At 44.6% G+C, this 21974-nt stretch overlaps 1 protein-coding gene and 1 pseudogene across 13 annotated transcripts in view; one reads left to right on the top strand and one right to left on the bottom strand.

The window, feature by feature from the left end:
• Positions 1-21974, top strand: part of ARHGEF11 (Rho guanine nucleotide exchange factor 11) — a 129433-nt gene that overhangs the window by 55425 nt on the left and 52034 nt on the right. For all 13 annotated transcript variants that reach the window (XM_004589048.2, XM_058660464.1, XM_058660462.1 and 10 more), the window contains exons 2-3: positions 19943-20034; positions 21186-21284. In XM_004589048.2, coding sequence (XP_004589105.2) covers positions 19943-20034; positions 21186-21284 — 191 coding nt within the window. The remainder of the gene's footprint in view (positions 1-19942; positions 20035-21185; positions 21285-21974) is intronic.
• On the bottom strand, positions 15735-16250 carry LOC105942057 (large ribosomal subunit protein uL23-like; annotated as a pseudogene).

Raw genomic sequence — 21974 nt, 5'->3', positions numbered from 1 at the left:
AAAGGAAAAATACCAGTGGTATTGCCACACTTCGTTGAAAGGATTGGATGAATGCCATCAACTGTTGGGTGTTTATCCTGTATAAATTTTCTTCTCCCTTTTCAGTACAGAAAGATACGGTCTGCCAGCACTGTGACACACTTGTTAAGCCACGGTCTGCAGTGCCAGCTTCCCGTATGGGTGTTAGTTCAAATCTGGGCTGCTCTACTTCCAAGCCAGTTCCATGAGAATTTCGCTAGGACAACAGCTGAAGATGATCTAAATTCTTGGGCCCCCTGAGCTGAAACATGGGACATCTGAGAGAAGCTTCCCACTCCTTCCTAGCTTTGGCCTAACCCAGTCCCCTATTGTTGTGGGCATTTAGGGAGCTAGCAATTGGAAAATCTGTCCCTCTCTCTGTGTACTCTGCCTTTTAAGTAAATTAAAAAAAATAAAATAAAATAGAATTGCTCTAGAGCCCAGGTATCTAGACTATCAGTTCTGGCCTCATGCCAGCATGGCCTACTCCCTCCCTCCCGCTGCAGCAACCTCAGTGACAGCCCATCCTTTTGTGCCTCCACTAGCCAGATCAATGATTGTCCTGGAACTTCTTTTGATTGTGTTGTCTGGAGTGAGAGAGCTAGTGAATGGCAGAACTAGCATCACTATTCAGGGCTCCTGGTCTCCTTTTGCTGCCTTATCAAAGGTAACAATCTGGTGGAAGACATTTTGATAAAGACAAATGACTATGGACTAAACATGATTGTGAGAGATTGATCATCTGCTTCAGAAGAGATCTGTAACATGGTGGCATCTATTGAGTAACAAAATTCATTCAGTTTGTGTTGCAAGGCAGGATGTGGTTGTGCTTCACTTCCGATCTTAGAACAACAGTAGCAACCATTCATAACATTCTGCTGTCTGCCAGGCATTGTGCTGGATACTTTATTTACATGATGCCAGTTCTTAACAGTAGTCCTGCAGGGTAGGGAGCAGCATTCCAATTCTGTGATGAGAAAACTGAGGTCCACAGAAAACAAAATAATTTGCCCTAAGTCATAGAGAAGGTGGAGGATAGAGCCAGATGCAAACCCATTCTAACTCCACGGCACTATTCCTCTAATCCATACTGAATGCTTAGACATAGCCAGGCATTGGACTTTTCCTGAGAACTGTGTGCTATAAACTCAATAAAACCAATATGAATCTGTGCTGACGACACCTGGTAGGCCAGTTGGGTTCTGAGTGAAGAGCAGGTGCACAGCCCAGAGCAATGGAGTTTTTCTGCTGAGCTGAAGAGGGCTGTGGGATGCAGCTTGCTCTCACCAAGGAGGCACAGATGGGTTTGGCTTTGCCACTTTGGCAGCTCATGGTCCAGTGAGTGAGGGAGAACAGTCAAGCACCATGTAAGAGGTGCTTTGCAGGAATGCAGACATATGCCATTGGGTGCTGGGAAGTGACAGGAGTGACAGGACAGGTGGCTTTGGGCACCCTCTAGTTTTCTTCAGTGGCCCCACCATCGCGGAGAAGGGCAGAGTATGATACCACTGTGACTGGAGGATACCAGACCAGAGCTGTCCAAATAGAAACAGATTCAAGCCTCATGTGCTTTTTAAAATTTTCTAGTAGCCACATGAGAAATAATAAAAAAAAACAGGTGAGATTAATTTTAATGATGTTTTAAAATTTAACCAGTATATTGAAATTATGCTGATATTTTATCCACCTCCCCCCTTTTTTTTGAGGAATCCTAAGTTTTTGAAATCTGGTATAAATTTTATACTAGTGTGTTATGTTTTAGTTCAAACCAGCAGTAGTTTGTGTGCTCTTAGCTACGTGGCCTTGAAGGCTCCCTATTAGTGCCGAGCTACTGCCCCAGTCAGGGCAGACCGTCCCTCACCCATCCTTGCTAGAGTTTTCCAGTGGCAGTACTCTGAGGTGTGTGCCATCTCTGCCCCACCTGGGCTCTTGGCCTCTGGCCTTTCCTCTTCCAATCTTCCCCTGACGCTGTCTATTTAAATGTTAGATCTGATCCTATTACTCATGCAAAGTCTTCCACAGTTCCCAATCCTTAGAAAATAACATTCGTAATCCTTAGTTAACACTTCAGGCCTTTCCCCAGCCTTGTCCTGTTGTTACACCTCCTGACATTGATGTGTTGCTTTACTTCTTGCAGAGCCTTTTCAAAAGCCTTTTAACTCTCACAACTGCTCTCTGGGCCAGATATGTCAGGGCAGCAGAATTATCCACATGCTCTAAGCGGAGAAACTGGCACTCAAACAATTTTGAGTTTTCTAGGATCAGCCATCTATTAAGTGGCAAAACCAGGATGGATCTGCATCTTTCCTTTTAATCTCATTATATCCCTATTGTTGAATCTGTCCCCCTTTCTCCCTCATGTTACACTGGCAGATTCCCCAGAACTGCTGGTCCTTAGCCTGCTCCTATGCCTCCTTACACTGTTTACTTCCCCTAGCAAGTCCTTCCACAGCAGAGCTACCCATCCACAGCTGACCCCTTGTTCTGAGGCTCAGGTTAACATCGGCCTCTCCTTTTGAAATCTACTTTGTAGCTCCCAACACATGTAGCATGTGTTTTCTTAATGGATGCTTCATTGTTTTATGTACAAAATTAAACTCTACAAATCTAGGAGATTGATGAATTTAGGAGCTTAACAGTTCATAGAGAAGGCTGATTTTTTTCTCAAGTTCATGGAAAGGCTAACACCTTCATGCTTTAGTCTTTGTAAAACTGGAATTGTGAGTTTAATATTGATTTCTATTCATTGTAGAAGTCAGTAAAACTTTTTAACTTGTGATAAATATATGCTTATGATACTTTGATATCCAAATTTTTGTCACGTATGTTATCTGAGTTCATCTTCCAACATGAATTTTTTTTTTAATATGTACTATACAGTTTGATCTGGAATTGTTTTTTTGCTCTAGAGAATGACACAAATGCAGATTATCCTGAAAAAGGAAAAGCAGACTAAGTAGAAGATGACCCAAAAGTTTGGGTCCCTGACACCCATGAGGAAAACCAGCATAGAGTTCCTGGTTCCTGGCTTTGAACTGGCCTGGTCCTAGTCATTTTGGCCATTTGAAAAGCCAGGGTCCAGCATCCTACTGGTGCTCGCAAAAGCCAGGATGGATGTAGGATGGGCTGGGCTAAGTCTTGGCGCTATCTGAACCATGTGAGAGCTGGGTCTTGGGGTGGGTCAGGCATGGCCTGGCTGTGGTACCCAACAGTAAGAGCCAGAATGGGTGTGGGCCAGTCTGGTAAGGGCATTGTACCTGCCAGGACTGGAGGTGGGCTAAGGCAGGCTGGGCCAAGAACACACAGGTGCATGAGATCTGCCACTGGGAGATGACCTGATAGAGGAGCTTGGAGAATTACTCTGTCAGGATTCAATCCCTACGGTGAATACAAGAATCAAGAGTGGGAGCAGCCCAGACCAGGCCAGGTAAAAGTATCTGCCAGCGTATGTGTGGGTCAGGTCTAGGAGTGGGACCAGGTTGGGCTGGTCTAGATCAGGTTGGGCTGCATCACCAGCCCGTTCACATTAGGGCCAGGACTGGGGACTGTTCAGGCTGGGCTAGACTGCAGCACCTACCAGCATGAGCTGAAACTGGGGACAGACCAGGCCCGGCCAGGCAATAGCACCTGCCAGAAAATATTGAGGTGAAGTGGACCATCCTAAGCAACCATATCCACTGCTACATACATGATCCAGAGTAAATGCACACTGGTCTGTCTTTGTTGCAGCATCAGCTGGGAGTTGCTGGAACTGGGAGCAAATCCTGGAATCCAGAACCATCTGGAAAGTGCAAAATCTGGGGCAGAGCAGAGAATGGGCCTAATAAGAAAACTGTGGACACCTCTCTGATGGGTTGTAGCTTCCACCAGTGAGCATGAGAACCAGGGCTGGGGGTGGACCTGGCTGGACAGGCAGTAGCTGGATAGTGGGATCAGTTGGGCTGAGCTAGGCTGCAGCACCTGTTGGTGTATACAAAAGCCAAAGGGGATACAGAACGGACTGGACCAGTCTGCTGCATACGCCAGCATGTACAGGAACTGGGGGTTGGGGCAGACCTGGTAGAGGTTATCGGGGTCACTCCGACTAGCTGCAGTTCCTGTTGGTATATGTGATGGTTGAGTGTGTGGTGGGCAGGGTTGGGCTGAGCCACAGCATCCATTGGTTTACATATGAGATGAGGCTGAGGAAAGAACTGACCAGGTGACTGTAACCACCAGTGTGTATGTGTGTAGGGTGATGTGGGTGGTAGACTGAACCAGACCCCACCCTGAGTCAGTTCTGGGATCACCTCTGGTGAGGTTTCTTTGGTGACACTCCCCTCTCCAGCTAAATCACCGAATTGAAAACTCCAGCTATGGTAAAAAATCACTGGATCTGTGGTCTGACCATGGAATGCCTGTGTCAGAATTGGGTCTCCTCAGCTGCTGAGGCCTGTGCAGTGGATAGCATGCCCAGATACATATGGGGAACATGATAATCAGTTCAAAGAGGCCTTTAGAAGATATCTAGTACCATAGCAGAGGATAGAAGGCAGAAAAAATTGAACAATTTTTCTTGCCAAGCGTTTCAGCAAGTATCTGGGTGAATGGAGTCTAAGGTGGACTATGTCAAACAATGGGGCTTGGAAGAATTTCCTCATCTTTGGAGCAATGAAATCAACAGCATTTCAGAACTATCAAAACCACTTGAACACTACCCTCAGAACACGCTCCACATTGGGGACCCTGGAATGACATCGGGTGGCCATCCCCCATTCCTGGGTACTGATGTGGTTAGGATGCTGGGTGTGGCTCCTCTCTCCCATCTTCCCCCATATACAGGAAGAAGAAAAATTGAAAACAGTGGTCTCATCCACTTTCCCCTAAACCTCGATCCTTCCCACACTAATCAGTGATCCACATGGGAGTGCATCCTTCTCAACTATGTAAACATCATCAAAAATAAAATTTCAAAACTGCAAAACAAACAAAAACTGAACCAGAGGATGGAAGATCTCTCTCTCCATCTTTCCTCCTCTTTCTGTAACTTTGCTTTTTATTTTTTTTATTTTTTTAATTATTTTTTTAATAATCTTTCTTAGTTGATTAGGGAACAAAGGGTCAAGGGCTAAAGGGTGAAAGTGGGTAATACCATTGTTTCCACATCAGTATCATTTTACCCTGTATCTGGGGTCAGGGAAAAAAAACAAAGGGAAAAACCCCACCCAGCCTCCCACCCATCCCAGATCCCCAATGGGAGGTGCGCTCTGAGGGTCCTGCTCATGCAGTTTTGATAGTTCATCAGTTCTGGATTGCTGCCAATCTCTCAGTTCCAGTCGCAATGAACCCTGTTCAGAATCCACTGGCTGACAGTCTCTTCATGGTTGGGGTTCTAAGATCAGCAGTTCAGTTGGAGGGATCTCCAAAGAAACTTCATCGGAGATGATCCCAGGCCTGATTCTTGCGCGAGTTTGCTAGTACAGAGTCCGACACCGTCCGTCACACCAATCAGCTTATGCTAATGCTGGTTGTTGGGATTGCTGGGTTCGTTCTGTTTCCAGCCCTGTCTTCCTCGTGAGCCAACGGGTGTTGTAGTCCAGTTCGATCCTGCCCACTTCATGCTCAGTCCTCACGCAAACCGGTTGGAGCTGCAGCCTAGTTGGGGCGACTCCCCATAACCCCCACCAGTTCTGCCCCCCGACCCTGGTTCCCATGCTTGCCAGTACGCACCGCAGGCTTGTCAAGTCTGTCCCACATCCTGTTTAGCTCTCGCACGTGTCAATGGGCATTGAAGCCCAGCTCAACCCAACTAACCTACTATCCAGCCCACACACCTACTGGCAGGTGCCCTTCTGTACAGCCACCCCTGCCCCTGTCCTGGTGTTCGTGCTGTCCAATGAGAGTGGTAGCCCCGAAGGAGGTGCTCACTATTTCCCTTCTAGGGTATACTCACTCCCAGATTATGCACTCTCCAGGTAGTTCTGGCATTTGACTTGACAGAATTAGCTCCAAGTGCCAGCCTCTGCCAGCTAGTACTGCAGCTAGCCCAACCAACCCTCACCCACTCTAGTTTTTGCTTGCACCAGTTGGAACAGTCAGCCCACCGTGGCCCTTCCCTTATCTAGCCCACATGCGGCCCACAGGTATAACAGCCCTGCCTAGTCTGATCTGCCCCCATCCTGACTCACGCTTTCCAATGGAAGTAGTTGTCCAGCAGGGGAGCCCACATTCCTCTGTCAGCTTTGCCTCCTCCCCCTGATTATCACATGTGCTGTTTGGGCACTGCAACCACATCTGGTATAGCTCATCTCACCTTGGCATTCCTTAATGTATACTGATATGTGTCGCAACCAAACCTGGCTCGACCCACACTCTGTTCTGGCGCTAGGACTCACCAGCGGGTGATGTGAACAGGTTCAGCCTGGTCTGCCCCCAATCCATGCCATGTGTATACCAGTGGGATAATTTCCATAGCCTGTTCTGGGCTGTTTCCTATTGTGCTTCTTGCGCTTACCTGCAGGGACTGTGTCCTGCCAGAGGAGTTGCCCAGGCTCCTCCATCAGAAATTCTCCCAGTGCCAGGTTTCGCGCATACCAGTGGGTCCATGAGCCAACCCTGTTCATTTCACCTCCTGTCCTAGCAGGAACAGTGGTGTTTCCTGACTGTTCTTCAACCCAATCTGGTTCTTATTGTTGGATGTTTCAACCCAGCCATGACTCTTCCATACCCCCATACAGCTTACACATGGTTCAGTAAGAGCTGAGACCTAGCCTAGTCTGTCATACATTTCCCCTGGGCCTGCAGAGCACCAGATGGTGTTGGAGTCTGGCCTGGCTTGGTGCTTCCATTCCCAGTCCACACCCATTCCCAGCCCCATTTACAACCCATGCGCTCATTGGTGGGAAACTCAACCTAGCTAGAGTATCCCCTTAGCTGCCCAACTGGGCCTATTCCCAGCCTTAGATCTCGTGAAGGCCAGTGGTTGCTCTAATTCAACTTGGTAGAGCCCTCTCTTATCCTGTCCCCTTAGATGCTGTGGCTTAGCATCCCTGTCTTACGCAGATCAGTAGGTGCAAGGACCTACTTGGCATGACCTGTGCTCCAACCTGATTTCTGTTGTTTCTTGTGAGTTAAGGTTTGTTCATCCCTGCCCATTCTGTCCCCTTCCAGTGGCAGCACGGCCCACCCCACATCCTGTTAAAGGATGCTCTTTCAGGTGCTGCTGCCTTGACCTGCACTGACTGTTTTGGGTTCCTGCACCCGTGTGTGATGGCAGGTGGCATGGTCACATCTAGCTTAGTCTATCCCAACCCCAGCTTGTGAGCTAACCAGGGGAACTTGTATTTCCATAGGGTTGGGCCCACACAACCCCATAGAGTCTACCCCCGACCAAGTTCTCTGCGTGCTGGATAGAGTCTTGACCCTGCCAAATGTTACCACTCCACCACTCCACCAAACACTTGGGTAATGGTACCCATCACTGCCAAAGAGGCCCCATCCATAGCATTGGTGTGGGCTGGTGTGTCACGATCAGTGATGTTCTGGGCAAACAAGCCATTTCTGTATTCCGAATTGGGTTGGTGTATCTGACTAACCATAGTTGTCTCCTGGGTACTTCCCTCCAAACTACCAGGTCTCAGTCCCCACGCATGCCTAAAACTTCCATGACCCTGTCACTGGGAATCACCCAAGATTCACTACTCACCTACACTAAAATTGGACTTAGTCATGGGTGTTCCCAGGCAGCAAACATATTTTAAAAAAACCCCAGAGTTTGCCTCCGGGCAGCCAGCAGGCAAAGCCTGGCACCACATGGTACCTTGGCCGCCCTGGGGGAGGCCAAGGACTCGTTCACTGCCTTGCGGCAGTGTCTTTGGCGTGAGCCCCCAGCATTGGGTCCAACCCGGCAGGGGCACCTCCCACAGCCGCCACACTGTGAGGAGCGGCACTTGCCCCCAAACCCAAGGCCCGAACCCCTCCCAAACTCATCCAGCCACAAGATATTAGCTGCTGGGTGGAGCTAGGAATTTTAACCCTGTTCCCAAGTTCCCTCATGGCGCACTTACCCTGAGGAAAGAGCTCTCTTGGGTCCTGGGGGAGGCCAAGGACTCATTCACTGCCTTGCGGCAGTGTCTTTGGCATGAGCCCCCAGCATTGGGTCCAACCCGGCAGGGGCACCCCCCCACAGCCGCCACACTGTGAGGAGCGGCACTTGCCCCCAAACCCAAGGCCCGAACCCCTCCCAACTTTGCTTTTTAAATGAATAGTTTTTTGTTTTTTAAAAGACAAACTCAACAGTAACCTTTGCTATTAAATGAGGGCAATTTTCAGGGAGATCCAATGTGGCAAGACGTCAGAGAAGGCTTCCTTGAAAAAGAGACCCTTCAATTGAAGTCACCCCTAGAGAATGGATATAGACTGACCTGGTCAAGTTAGTAGAGAAAACGCTGGGGTTGAAGAACAGTGAGTGAGCCAAGGGAAGATGGACAAGAGGTGAGGTTTGAGAGTAAGAGAAAGGGGCCCCACGCGGTAACCTAGTGGCTAAAGTCCTCGCCTTGCACACACAGGGATCCCATATAGTTGCCAGTTCATATCCCAGCAATTCCCACTTCCCATCCAGATCCCTGCTTGTGACCTGGAAAAGCAGTCAAGGATGGCCCACAGCCTTGGGACCCTGCACCCATGTGGGAGACCCAGAAGGGGTTCCTGGCTCCTGGCTTAGAATCAGCTTGGCTGTGGCTGTTGTGGCCACTTGGGGAATGAATAGGCAGATGGAGGATCTTACTCTCTATCTCTCCTTCTCTCTGTGTATCTGACTTTCCAAAAAAAATAAACCTTAAGAAAGAAAAAGAGAAAGGACCTGGGAGTCATATTCAGAATTTCTAATGTCATACAGGAATGATAGGAAACTTAAAGGGTATTATATCTTTTGAACTATCTCTTTAGCAATGATTTCTCTGGGTGTAAAGAATGAATGGTGTAGAGAATTTAGAGAGGGAGAAATAGGCAATCTGTAAATATGAAAGTATGATTTCATTAGGTCTTGGCATTTGATGTTATTTGCAGGAAGGTACTGATTTCTGACTCAAGATACTACAAGATTCTGTTTGCTGAGGAGGCATCTAACCAGAAGCAAAGGCTGTGCTTGGGCTGAGAAGATGAGTTTCAGTTTGAATATTTTAGCATTGAGATGTGAATGAAGATAATTTGGTCTCTCCCCAACCTGAGAATGGTGGTATTATCCACTTTTTTTTTCTAATTGGGAAACTGAGGCTTGTAGAGGTTAGATGACTTGTCTAAGACTACATAGCCAGGAAAGGGCTAAACCTGAGCTGCAGCCAGTGTTTTGACATCATAGCCTGTGTGTTAAGTATTCAGTGTAGAGCCAGGCTAGCCAGTACTCTGAACATAGTTGCCTCTTGCTCCTCACACACCAGTTAGCAAGTTGGCTGTTTCTGGTAGTCAGACTGTTCTGAAACCCCGGTTCTTCAGGCGAGAAGAAAGGAGAGTGCTGCAGGCTCTGTACTACTTTCCAAACACTCTAGGGTCTGCCTGCCTTGCTGCGGATTGGTCACTCACTCCGGTCCTGTTTCTCTCACCCCTGACATTTGTTAAGCGTGTGGACCTGGAAAATAAAAAGCCAGAAAAACCACAGTAAAGCTGTTTGCATAGGACTTTATACTTTCAAAGCACTTGACAAACATTACCTCTTGTTGCTTACATCAGCTCTGAAAGCAAGAAGAAATGCAGGCACTGCCTTGGCCAGTGAACACCCACTATGCAGTAAGCACTGTGCTAGAATGTGGTTGCTGTTTTGAGGATAAAAGACTCAGTTCTTACTCTCAGGAGCTTAAATCTAAAAGGGAAGACAGAAAACAGATGAAGGAATATGTGTTCATTTCGCATGTGAGAAATTTAATAGTTTCAGATATAAGGGACTTATTTTGAGAGCTTCTCCAAGTTATGGAACTCTGAATAAGAAGCCAATTGGACTCTTCATTAAAGTAAATTCAGCAGACCTGCTGAATCTGAACGTTGGGGCCTTAGTGTAGTTCACTTGCTGCTCAGTGCTAGTCAGAGACTTGATTCAGCGAAGCTTTTCTAGCTCACAGCCAAAGAATGCTACTCTGTCTCCTTGTTTTAGAGATGAGAGAGCTGACACAGATGAGTGACCAGGCAGCTCTCCTCACACCTTTACCTGTAGAATGTGCAGGCCTATTAGGCTGTGTTTGTCAGCCTCAGACCAAGAGGAAATTTCTACTTGAAGGAAAAATCCTTGGAAGATTAAGGTGCAGAGCGCCTGCTCAGAGCTCTACCTTGGGAGATAAGGAAAGCCAACCAGTAGACCAGGTCAGGGTTCAGAGAATGTGGACTTGATATCTGGAGTTAAGGTCCTGGCACAATGACGCTTTGCCAGCTTTTGCTGGCTTTAGGGAGGGGCTCAGGGATATTACTTTATCCCAGACTCAAGAAGACTTAGCTTAGCATATGTATAGTGAGCCCTTTCATCTGTCTATCTGTCATATTTATATGTGTTATATACTTTACATACACATATAGTATATTGTGTGCTATCTTAATGTGTGTATGCATACAGTTACATAATGTATATGTGTGTATTGTTACATGCCATATATGTATGTGCACACATGTGATGTCTGTTATATATGTGTGTGTGTAAAACAGAAAAGATCAGTTAGATCTATAGATGACCACGGATCACAAAATGTGTTCTAGGAGCGTAGACCTTGAAGCCAGAAAAAAAAATTTTTTTAATTTATGTATTTTTATTGGAAAGGCAGATTTACAGAGAGAAAGAAACACAGAAACAAATACCTTCTGTCCTCTGGTTCACTCTCTATGTGGTTGCAACAGTCAGAGCTGAGCTCATTCAAAGTCAAGAGCTTCTTCCACGTCTCCCGCATGGGTGCAGGGTCCCAAGGCTTTGGGCCATCCTTCACTGCTTTCCCAGGCCATAAACAGGTAGCTGGATGGGAAGTGGAGCAGCTAAGACATGAACTGACACCCATATGGGATCCTGGCATTTGCAAGGTGAGGATTTAGCCACTAAGCTATTGCATTGGACCCACCAGACAAGTTTTAAATGGCTTATTTCATTTACCTAATCTCCGTTCACTCATCTGAAAATGGGAGTATACAACCTACCTCAGCAGACTTTTGATTGGTTAAAAATTAGGTGATAACATGTGAGATTCCTAGCACAGTACTGTTAGCTAACAAGAATTTTAATTATTATATTGTAAATCTTTTAAGCATTATATTCATTTATACATCGTGCTTGGATGTAGGTAAGAGTGAAAAGACTGGGTACCTTTCATTGATAGGAAGGAAGGACATCATTTTTTTCTGTAAACTCAGAAACCAATTCTGTTTGACCACCTAGACTTCAAACTCTTGTACTTAGAGTTATGAGAGAAGCAAAAAGGAATATAAGCTGTGGGCAGTGAAAACTAGGCAAAGGTAAGACTTGTGCCCATTTGGGGAATGACCCCAGCCAGGCCCTATTGATTATCACTGCATGAGGCTTTAAACGAATGGTGCTAGAATTTCTGCCTTTAAATGGAAAGCAGAGAGCCCGGCGGCGTGGCCTAGTGGCTAAAGTCCTCGCCTTGAACGCCCCAGGATCCCATATGGGCGCTGGTTCTAATCCCGGCAGGCCACTTCCCATCCAGCTCCCTGCTTGTGGCCTGGGAAAGCAGTTGAGGACGGCCCAAAGCTTTGGGACCCTGCACCCGCGTGGGAGACCTGGAAGAGGTTCCTGGTTCCTGGCATCGGATCGGCGCGCATCGGCCCGTTGCGGCTCACTTGGGGAGTGAAACATCGGATGGAAGATCTTCCTCTCTGTCTCTCCTCCTCTCTGTATATCCGGCTTTCCAATAATAATAATAATAAAATCTTAAAAAAAAATGGAAAGCAGAAATCTTGGTATTTTTTATGTGAAATTGCCTACCACCTAATTTTTAAAAAATTATATATATAATTCAGGTACTAGCATTATGGTATAGCAGTTTGGGCATCCCATATCAGCTCCCTGGTAATGCACATGGGAAAGACAGGGAGGATGACCTGAGTTATTGAGCCCTTGCCATGCATGTGGGAGACATGGATGGAATTCTAGGCTCCTGGCTTATGCCTGGCCTGTGCCTGGCCCAGCCCTGGATATTGTGGCCATTTGAGGAATGAACCAATGGATGGAAGATCTGTGTCTTCCCATCTCTGTAACTGCCTTTCAAATAAGGAAATAGTGTTTTTAAAATAAAATATTATAAAAATACATATAACACACACACATATATATATAATATGTTTACATATTCACACACGTGAACATACCATATGCCAACAAAGGGAATAGTTGGACTCCACAAGGTCACCAAATACTGCCTGATGTAATCCACATCCACCTGTAGGCTGGGAGAAAGAGGGTGTTTTCACCACAGCTTAGCACTGCTCTGTGCCTGGCACTGCACTGGAGTGTGCAGGGAAGTCCCTGGAGGAAGGATGAGCACCATAAAGAAAGGAGGATGCTAGAGCTTATCAGTGAGTTACTGCATGAGCGTTTCACTTACAGTAAGTGAAAAAAGTAAAGTGCAGAAGGAGTGAGATACTGCCTGTTGTATAAACAAGAAAGAAAAATGGGAATAGGTAAAAGGAAGCCAAAAATGAATGAAAATGGCTAATAAGGTAAAGAGCAGGGATACTTCTGAATATATTGCTGAATTCTCATTTTTAGTTTTCAGCATGGCAGAGGTTTAATATACTCAAAAGATAAAATTAAGTCTGAAAGCAAAACAAACTGTAAATTTATAGAGCAACTTAAATGCATTTCAACTTGGCAACATTAAAAAATTAATTAATCCCAAGTAACTGTGATACATAGTACTGACTTGTTCTGTGATTTGAGTAAGGACAGAAAGAGTTGCAGGGAAACCTTGAACTTAGTTAAGTTTGTTCTACTAGTGATATTGATGTAGCAATTCCAGAAATTATCTTGTCTCATTATACAGTGGAGCACATGAGAAAACACATTCATAATGTTTGGAACAGAGTTCTTTTTCTCACCATGAGAAAAAGAAGATAAAATATGGAAAGAGGAGGATGAGAAAGACTCCTGTTGTTAAAATTGGAGATAACAATACGAAGTCCATTGCGAGGGTCTGGATGGAGTGACAGCTCAAAGGCAGTGAGCTCTTCCTGGCATCCAGTAGTTGTTTCAAAACACATTTCTTGCTGAAAGGAACCAGGGCTACTTAGAGAAATATTTGATAGTAGCTCTGGCATAAGGAAAGCGCAAGGTAAGCCTGCGATACTGTTTTGTGCCAGAAAGCAAGGACTTGATCAAAGACAGGTGGTGAGAAATTAAAAGGACACAGAAGCTGGCTTTTGGAGTATCCCCTGGCCAGATTAGGATATTTTATTTAAAAAAAAAAAAATGTTTGAGAGAGTGAAATGACACAGAGAAGGACATAGAGAGCTACCATCTGCTTGGGTTCACTCCCCAAAGGCCTGCAACAGCTCACAGAGCAACAGCCAGGCCCTGGGAAAATCATTTTAGCCATCATCACTACTTCCAAGAGTCTGCATTAGCAGGAAACTGAACTGGAGCTGGAGACGGTCCTGAAATCCAGGCACTCGAATATGGGAGGCAGACATCTATTAACATGGCTTAACTGCTAGGTCACAAATCTGCTCTCTTTTTTTTTTTTTTTTAATATAAGCGACTATTTAATACGTTACTTTGGTGGAAAAAGGATTGTGACTTGGTAGCACTGCTCCAGAAAGGAATTAATTTCTCTTTATTGAAAAAAAAAAAAAGAAAATACTGGTAAACAGAAGTAGATGGAAGGCTGGGATTAATAGATTACTATTTTGCAGCCACCAGTGCAAAAGTGGTTCAGGCAGTGATCATCGATGCACATTGAAAGTGTAGAGGGAGAAGTTGTTAGAGAACAGGATATTCAGATAGTATCAAAATACCACCCTACAGATTTCTCACTAATTCAAGTGGGAACCTAGCAGTATCGGCAGAGGCAGATTAGACACACCACAGGATACAATACTATTTTAAAATGGTACACGTGAATCTCATTGTGATGAGACATCAGACAGATCCAGAGTGCAAGCCATTGAATCAAGGCACTGTCAGTTGAATGTCAATGTTTTGAGAGGCCAAGAAAGCAGATCTTGAATTGAGGAATTTGGGGAACAGCTATAAAGAACATTAAAAAGACAATTGGGAAATTTAAATATGTACTGTGCATTAAATAATAGTGTGTCAAAGTGAGACTGACTAGATTCTGAGTGTTTTTTACCAGATTATGGCAATATTTTAGGTGATATGTATATATACACACACATACATAAACACATATACATATATGCTAATTACTCTGGTCATTGCACAATGTATATATGTATATATAGTGAAACATCACATTGTATATAATAAATTTACACAATTATGTGTAAAAACTAAAACTATAAAGATTGACTTCATTGGGTGTGTTGATGACATTGTGATTATGTTGGAGAATTTCAAGGTCCTTAGGGAATAATGTGCTAAATGTTTAGGGATAAAATATATCTGCCACTTTGAAGTGAGAATAAAATATATATACATAGAATGATAGAACATAGGCGTCAGTGTTAATTTTTGAGTCTAGATGAAAGATGTGTGGGTATTTCTCATGCTGCTCCCTCAACTTGAGTGGGGTTTGAAAATTTCCTAAATAAAATGTTGGAATAAATGATGTGTAGGCGGCAGTGTCCAGGGATAGCTTCATGGAATCAATGCCATTTAACCAAGACCTAGATAAAGGAGTAGGAGATGGGTAGAAAGGAGACGCAGTGGAGGCTAGCACAAGTCACGCGAGAGTGAACATGGCACCTCTTAGAGTCCAGCAGAAGTAGGTTTAAGTTAGACAATCTGTGAAATTTGCTTGAATCCATATGATGAAAGGTCTTTAGTATTGAGCTATTATTACCTGTGTATCTCTCTGTATAAGTGGTAATGATAGAAATCAGGGGTTAGCAGGGAGGGGAGAGAGAGGGGAATAGGGTTAGGAAAAATTAACATGTTGAGGTGGCAAGCTGGCTGGACTGTAGAGTGGAAATGTGTTTTTCAGTAGTCCAAGGTTGAGGCAGTAGACAAAAAGCTAAAAGTGGTGGGTGCCAACATACTAGAAAGAGCTGCTGTGGGAATGGTTAACAAGGACCAGCACTGGATACAGGATATAACCCAAAAAATGAGTCAGAAAGTCTGTCTCAGTGGTACCATTTGGAGAACACAAATTTGGGGTGGGTGGGGAATGCCCATCTCCATGGCCTGCACCATGCCACCAGGATAGGCAGAGTGGAATCCGACCTCTGCTACCAAGGCTTGATAGAACGTAGGAGAGGGTCATCATTAAAGTCTTTTTCCCTGATTACCTATTTCCATTTTATGCCAGACTCCCTTCTTTCTTCTCTACTCCCTTGTCTGTCAGATTTTACCCTCCCACATCTGTGCTCAGACACAAAGCTCAGTGACTCAATACTCTTCATCCTTTCCATCCCTTCCTTAGGCATTTCCTCTGGTTCCATGATTTGTTTTGTTTCGGGGTTTTTTGTTTGTTTGTTTTTCTTTCTCCCCCTTTAAGGTCTCAGAAAAATATTGTGACTTTTATTTAATTCTGTTGTACTTTCCTTGTTCCCCATCATACCTGCCTAGTTCTGTATTTTTTTTTATGGGGAAAAACATATATTTAGAATTAGAAAGCTGGATGCAGTTTAAATGATCCCAGTTTTGTTGGCAACATCCAGAGCATCATAATCAGGAGCCAACTGCACATGCGCCTTCTTTTCTCCATTGAGCCTGATCAGAGTATTGACTTTGGCCACATCAATGTCATAGAGCTTCTTCACGGCTTGTTTGATCTGGTGCTTGTTGGCCTTGACATCCACAGTGAACACCAGTGTGTTGTCTTCTATCTTCTTCATAGTGGACTCTGTGGTCAGGAGGAACTTGATGATGGCATAGTGGTCAAGCTTATTCCTCCTGAGGGCGCTCTTCCAGGGGTATTTGGCTGCCGGTGCAGGCGCTGTGTCTTGGGCTTCCGGAAGGTGGGAGACGTGCAGATCTTCTTGTGGCTGTGGACACCTTTCAGCACTGCCTTCTTGGGCTTCAGGGCCTTGGCTTTGGCTTCGGCTTTGGGATAGGCAGGAGCTTCCTTCTTCGCCTTTGATGCCATTTTTGGTGAAAAGTTTTTTTGTTTTTTTTTTTTTAAGAGGAATTTTCAGTGGTTGATGAAACAAGCTTTGTCTATGACCCTAACAGTTCTCTCAAGCTAGGTATGGGATGTTCGTTTGCTTTCAACTATGTGGAACTGCCCACATCCAGCTCAAATGTAAGCCCACCAAGATTAAGAGTTACCAGGTTGGGCTGATGTTTTGATGCTGCAAGCTAATTCTCCTCCTGCAAAGTTGGTATTCCATATGGGCACTGGTTCTAGTCTCAGCTGCTCTACTTCTGATCCAACTCTCTGCTTATGGCCTGGGAAACAAATAAGAGAATGACCCAAAACCTTGGGCCCCTGTGCCCAGCAGAAGCATCTAGAATAAGCTCTTTGCTTCAGACCAGCCCAGCTGTGGCTGTTGTGACCATTTGGGGAGTGAGCCAGTGGGTGGAAGGTCTAGCTCTCTGTTTGCCCCCCATCTCCTGTAACTTTTTTAAGTAAAAGAAGTAAATCTTTAAAATAAGAAAAAAAGAATCTTTCTTTCTGTTTCTACTCTCTGTAAATCTGACTTTCCAATAAAAATAAAATATTTTAAAAGGGGAGTGGGGTGGGGCCCAGCATGATGGTTCAGTGGCTAAAAATCCTAGCCTTGCATGCACCAGGATCCCATATGGATTCCAGTTCATATCCTGGCTGCACCAGTCTTCCAGCTCCCTACTTGTGGACTGGGAGAGCAGTTGAGGACAATCCAAAGGCTTGGGATCCTGAACCCACATGGGAGACCAGGAAGAAGCTCCTGGCTTTGGATCTTCTCAGTTTTGGCCATTGTGTCCACTTGCAGAGTGAACCAACAGATGGAAGATCTTTCTCTCTGTGTATCTGACTTTCCAATAAAATAAATCTTAGACCAAAAAAAAAAAAAAAAAGAGAGTTACCAAGTGAAGAACCCATCTTCTGTACTTTATGGGGTCAGCTTCCTGCCAGGGAAAAGAACAAGGCAAGAAAAAGATTGCTTTTTCTTGAGGAGCTGAGGAGGGAAGAGTTCAACCTGAGCCCTAGTGGCAGGCCGGGTATTGTAGATAGATACAGCATGGGGGCTGGTACAAAAGACTTGTGAAGCTCTCTGCTGTGTGAATCCCTCTGTGACCTGGAAGGCCATTGCTGCGATGTGTTTTTGCAGACCTCTGTATATTTTCCTCATTGACGAGCTGCATGTGACCGTGTGCAGTGCATTCTGTATCCCTCAGGCCTGACAGTGTCTAAAGCAGCACTACGCAGTAGAACTTTCCGCAGCAATGGATGTGTTCTATTTTTCACTGTTCAGTGTAGCAAGCACTAGCTATATGAGCTATGAAGCACTTGAGATATGAGTAAAATAACTAAGAAACTGAAGTTTAAATTGTGGTTAAATTTTTAAATGTATTTATTAGCACAGATCTGGATTCTAGAACATAATTTATTAAATCTTCACCCTGGGCGGAAGTGTAAACAGAAGTGTAGACAGGTAAATGATGCAGTAGGGTGAAGAATAACTTGAAGAAAGCCAGAAGTTCTTGCTCGTGGAAGCTTACCTTCTTCTCTGGCTTAAGTGCAGTAGTAGGGAATAGTTACAAGAACATCTAGGAAGAAAGAGCAGTGTGGGCAAAGGCAGAGGCCAGAAACTGTAGCAAGTGAAAGAAAACAGTAAAAAAGCCAAGACCAAGAACAGGACTGAGTCCTTAAGACTTGGGACTCGGTGAACACCAGTCAGAGAGCCCGTCTCTGCCTCCGTGTGCCTTTCCACCTTACCTGTGCAACTTCACAGACACTGTGAGCAAAGAGTGCCAGTTGGTCTTTGTGCTTCAGGAAGGCTTGGCTCTGGGAGCCGTTGAGCTATTGGAGGGCACTTAGTCGAAGGCCTAGCCTAAAGAAAGACAAGAGCACCTTTCTCCAAAGGCCCTGAGGAAGCTCTGAAACCTTGAAGCAGTGAGGGGACCTGGGCACATTTACATTTCAGTAAGCTTAGTGGCCATTTTCCTCCTCTGAGTCCTTCATAGGTTTAATTGTGGTTTTTCTTTTGAACCAGCCGTCTCCAGTGTCTTGTCTGGTTTATGTCGTGTTTTGTTTTTCTTTCCCTTTCTTCCTCCTTCCCTGCACCGCTCTCTCCTGGGCCCTACGCTCTCTTCCTTGATGTCCTTCTCTGTTTGACCCAAAGATCAGCCAGTAAAAAGCAGTCTCACCTGTCCAGGTAAGAGGCGTGCCACAGAGAGGGGGAAGATGACCCCTTCCTTTGCATCTGTTTTTTGAATCGATGATATCATCACTTGGTTTAGAATGTGGGAATGCAAAAGAGAATACATAGCAAAAATCTCCATGTCTGGCCGCTTGCCTCAGCCACCCCATTGCCCTCCTCAGATAACTGATATTAGGTGTTTATGTCCTTCCAGAGGTACTGTAGATGTTTTCTCATGTGTAAACAAATACATAGCATATATATCAATAAATTATTTTTCTATTGTTTACCTGATTTTTTTCTTGTCCTCATGATTCTGTGTCTTACAATTTTTAGTTTTAAATAATAGTGTTTGGACTTCGTCCCTTATTGTATATAAAAGCCTCCTCATTCTTATATAGAACCACACTCTATGGATAGTAATTGATTTGATCAGTCCCCTGTTAGGAATGCTTGGATTTTCTAGATTTTGCCGTTATGTACAGTGTTTCCATGACTGCTGCTGAGTCATCTTCAGGGGACAGGAGAGAAGAATTGCCCCCTTTTTGAGGAGCAACACCTACTGATTGGAGAACTGGCAACTTACTTGATTTTCTAAAAGAGAGCCACAGCATTGCTTTGTACTTTTTCTGTTCTTATAAGGGTCCCAGTTAAAGATGGGATCAAACAATGACTCTTGGAGTGGATAATCATTAATGGTATAAGATTTTAGGCTCCCTAGTTTCTAAACAAGATGCCTCAACTGACTGTGAGCATGGGCTGAATATGTGATTAGAATACCATCCCCAAACAGATCAGGTGCCTGTTCTCCCTTGGTATCCAGAAATAAATGTAACTTTCAGGGGATGAGCCATTGTCCTACCTCTTCTTTTTAGAAAAGTGTCTAAACTGTCAATTACTCTATGGTTAGTGCTCAATACCCAGTTATACTTCTGGAGAACACTGTTTTGAAGAGATTGAACTTTTGAAGGACAGTAAGGTGAAACTAAAATGGGGTGCTTTTCTCTGCCGTAGCTAGTTAAGTCCTCTGCTGTGTGCATGCAGGCCTTTGTATGTTTGACCCACCATGTCCTTCCCTCCAGTAAACTCTTGCTTTGCAAATCATCACCTAAAACTAACTAGCTGTTTTTTTCCCTGTCTTTTTCTTGCATTCATTTCCCCTGCTGCTTCGTTTGTTCTATCAGCCCCCTTGCAACCTGGTAAGACCCAACAAGCATGCGTATATGTACATATCCCCTTCTTGCTGTTGTCTGTCACCTGATTCCAGGAAGTGCAATTTCCCTTCACATCTTGCTGGCTATTGAAAGATATCATGCTTGTCATGCCACCTGGTGGTGTCGACAATAGTGCAGAGATGGCAAATTTTCCTAGATTGAGCAGTTACAGGGTGGGTGAGTCGAACTGATTATCCAAGATTCAGGGTCCATTTCAACAGAGCCTCATTGCGTTACAAGCTTGTTCTCTCCCTACCCAGCTCACTGTTGTTTTTCTTTCCCAGGTTAAGTAGCCTGTCTTCTCTGGGAGATTCTGCACCTGAACGAAAGTCTCCTTCCCATCATCGCCAGCCCTCTGACACCTCTGAAACAACAGGTAACTCTCGGGCAGTCACACATGGACACAGGTATATGGATAGCCAAATGTAAAATAACTTAGCCCTTATGCTGAGTACATAATGTGTGTTTAGACATTATGTTATTAATTTTATATAAACTATATCCTTATGTCAACTGTAAAAAATGCATTTGATTATCATTATTTTACAGATGAGGAACCTGAGGCATAGAGAGGCTAAGTAACTTGGTCAAGTGTACAAGTTTGTTGGACACAGATTCAGGACTTGAGACCAATTATGCTTTAACTTGAGAGTTGCATGTTGTAATCATTTACAGGATGTAGCCACACAGCCTCACATGTACATACAGGGTTGGAGATTCTCATAGTCATGGCTTATTTATTTATGTCTACTTTTTTTTAAAGCTCTGCATATGTATGTTCATGTAAGTAAAAATATTTTTTCCCTTTCTTTTGATTTGACAAGGATGAAGCCCTTAGTCACCTGTGTGAGTTATCTGGCTATTCTTGTTACATTCACTGGCTGTAACTTGCCTTTTCCTTAGCCAGTCTCATCCAAACCAACCAAACATTCAAAGAGACATAAGCATTCAGGATCTCAGAGAAGGATTGTTTTTTGTATAGAATACAAAGTAGGTTACAGGAGTTTGCCAGTCACTGAAGGAATCATATCACTGTGATTTTGTGTTTGAACAGGAAAAGTCTGGGAAATTTGGTTAGCTGAGAAGACTTTTTTTCTTTTAAGAAAGGAATTTTTAAAAAATAAAAGCTTTATTTTGTAGATTTTAAAAGTAGAGTTACCGAGAGAGGAGTCGTTCATCCACTGGTCCACTCTCCAATGGCTGTAACATCTGAAGCTGGACCAGGCCATGGTTTCCCATGTGGATGCAGGGTTTTAAGCACTTGGGTATCCTCCACTGCTTTCCTAGGCACAATTAGTAGGGAGCTGGTTCATAAGTGGAACAGCCAGGACTCAAACCAGTACCCACATAGAATATGGGCACTGCAGGTGTCAGGTTTACTTGCTGTGTCACAGCACTAGCTCAGAAGAGGTTTCTTGAGGAAGACGTTAACTTGGAGCTTTCCTAGGTTGGCCTTGGCTTGCATGCGCTGGCTTTCCAGTAACTCTGCCTACTGAACCTGCTTCTCTGTTTCTTCCCTCTTGCCAGGCCTTGTTCAGCGTTGTGTCATCATCCAGAGGGACCAGCATGGCTTCGGCTTCACCGTCAGTGGGGATCGCATTGTTCTGGTGCAGTCTGTGCGGCCTGGTGAGTGCTGCTTCCTTCTTCTGCTCTGCACTAGATGTGGCAGTGCAGTATGGCTTGGAGACCTTCCTTTTCTGAGGCTCCCAGGAAGTTCTGGATGGCCTGAATGAATTACTCTAAAACTGGTTCCTGCAGATATTTGGTGAAGTCTTCACAGTGCTAAGCTATTAGATCACATTTCTGGGGACCACACCACATACTTGCTTCCCCAGTAGGAAAGTGCAAACCAGCAGAACAGTTCTCAGATCATTAGATAGATGCCTGATTGTCAAGGAAGAAAGTACTTTCAGACTGGGTTAGGAGATGCTGGGTAGGAATCACAAAGGCCTCCTGTATTCATAATTACCTTCACCTTGGCTGTGGTGCAGAGTTTGGGGGATGGGGTGGGGGGCACTTTCCACAGACATTTACAGTAAAGACAATAATGCAAATGGTTATAGAATACATTTGCAAATACATCAATAAATTACCAAAAGGTAAATTGTCTCAGACATTACTTTAGAGAAAGTGGGGTTTGTTTGAGTGGGGTTCCCCCCTTCTGGTCAGTTTAGGAGCCTCCTTAGAGGAAATAGGACTTCAGGAATAGTTTGAAGGATGGAATTAAAATACAGATAGAGGGGAAAAGTTTAGCAAGCAGGTCCATCCAGTAATAAATTGTATATAGAAAAAGCTATGTACCATCAAAGGACTGTC

The sequence above is a fragment of the Ochotona princeps genome, chromosome 2 (assembly GCF_030435755.1).
Source record: "Ochotona princeps isolate mOchPri1 chromosome 2, mOchPri1.hap1, whole genome shotgun sequence".
Classification (NCBI taxonomy): domain Eukaryota; kingdom Metazoa; phylum Chordata; class Mammalia; order Lagomorpha; family Ochotonidae; genus Ochotona; species Ochotona princeps.
This window is presented reverse-complemented; position numbering and strand designations above follow the sequence as displayed.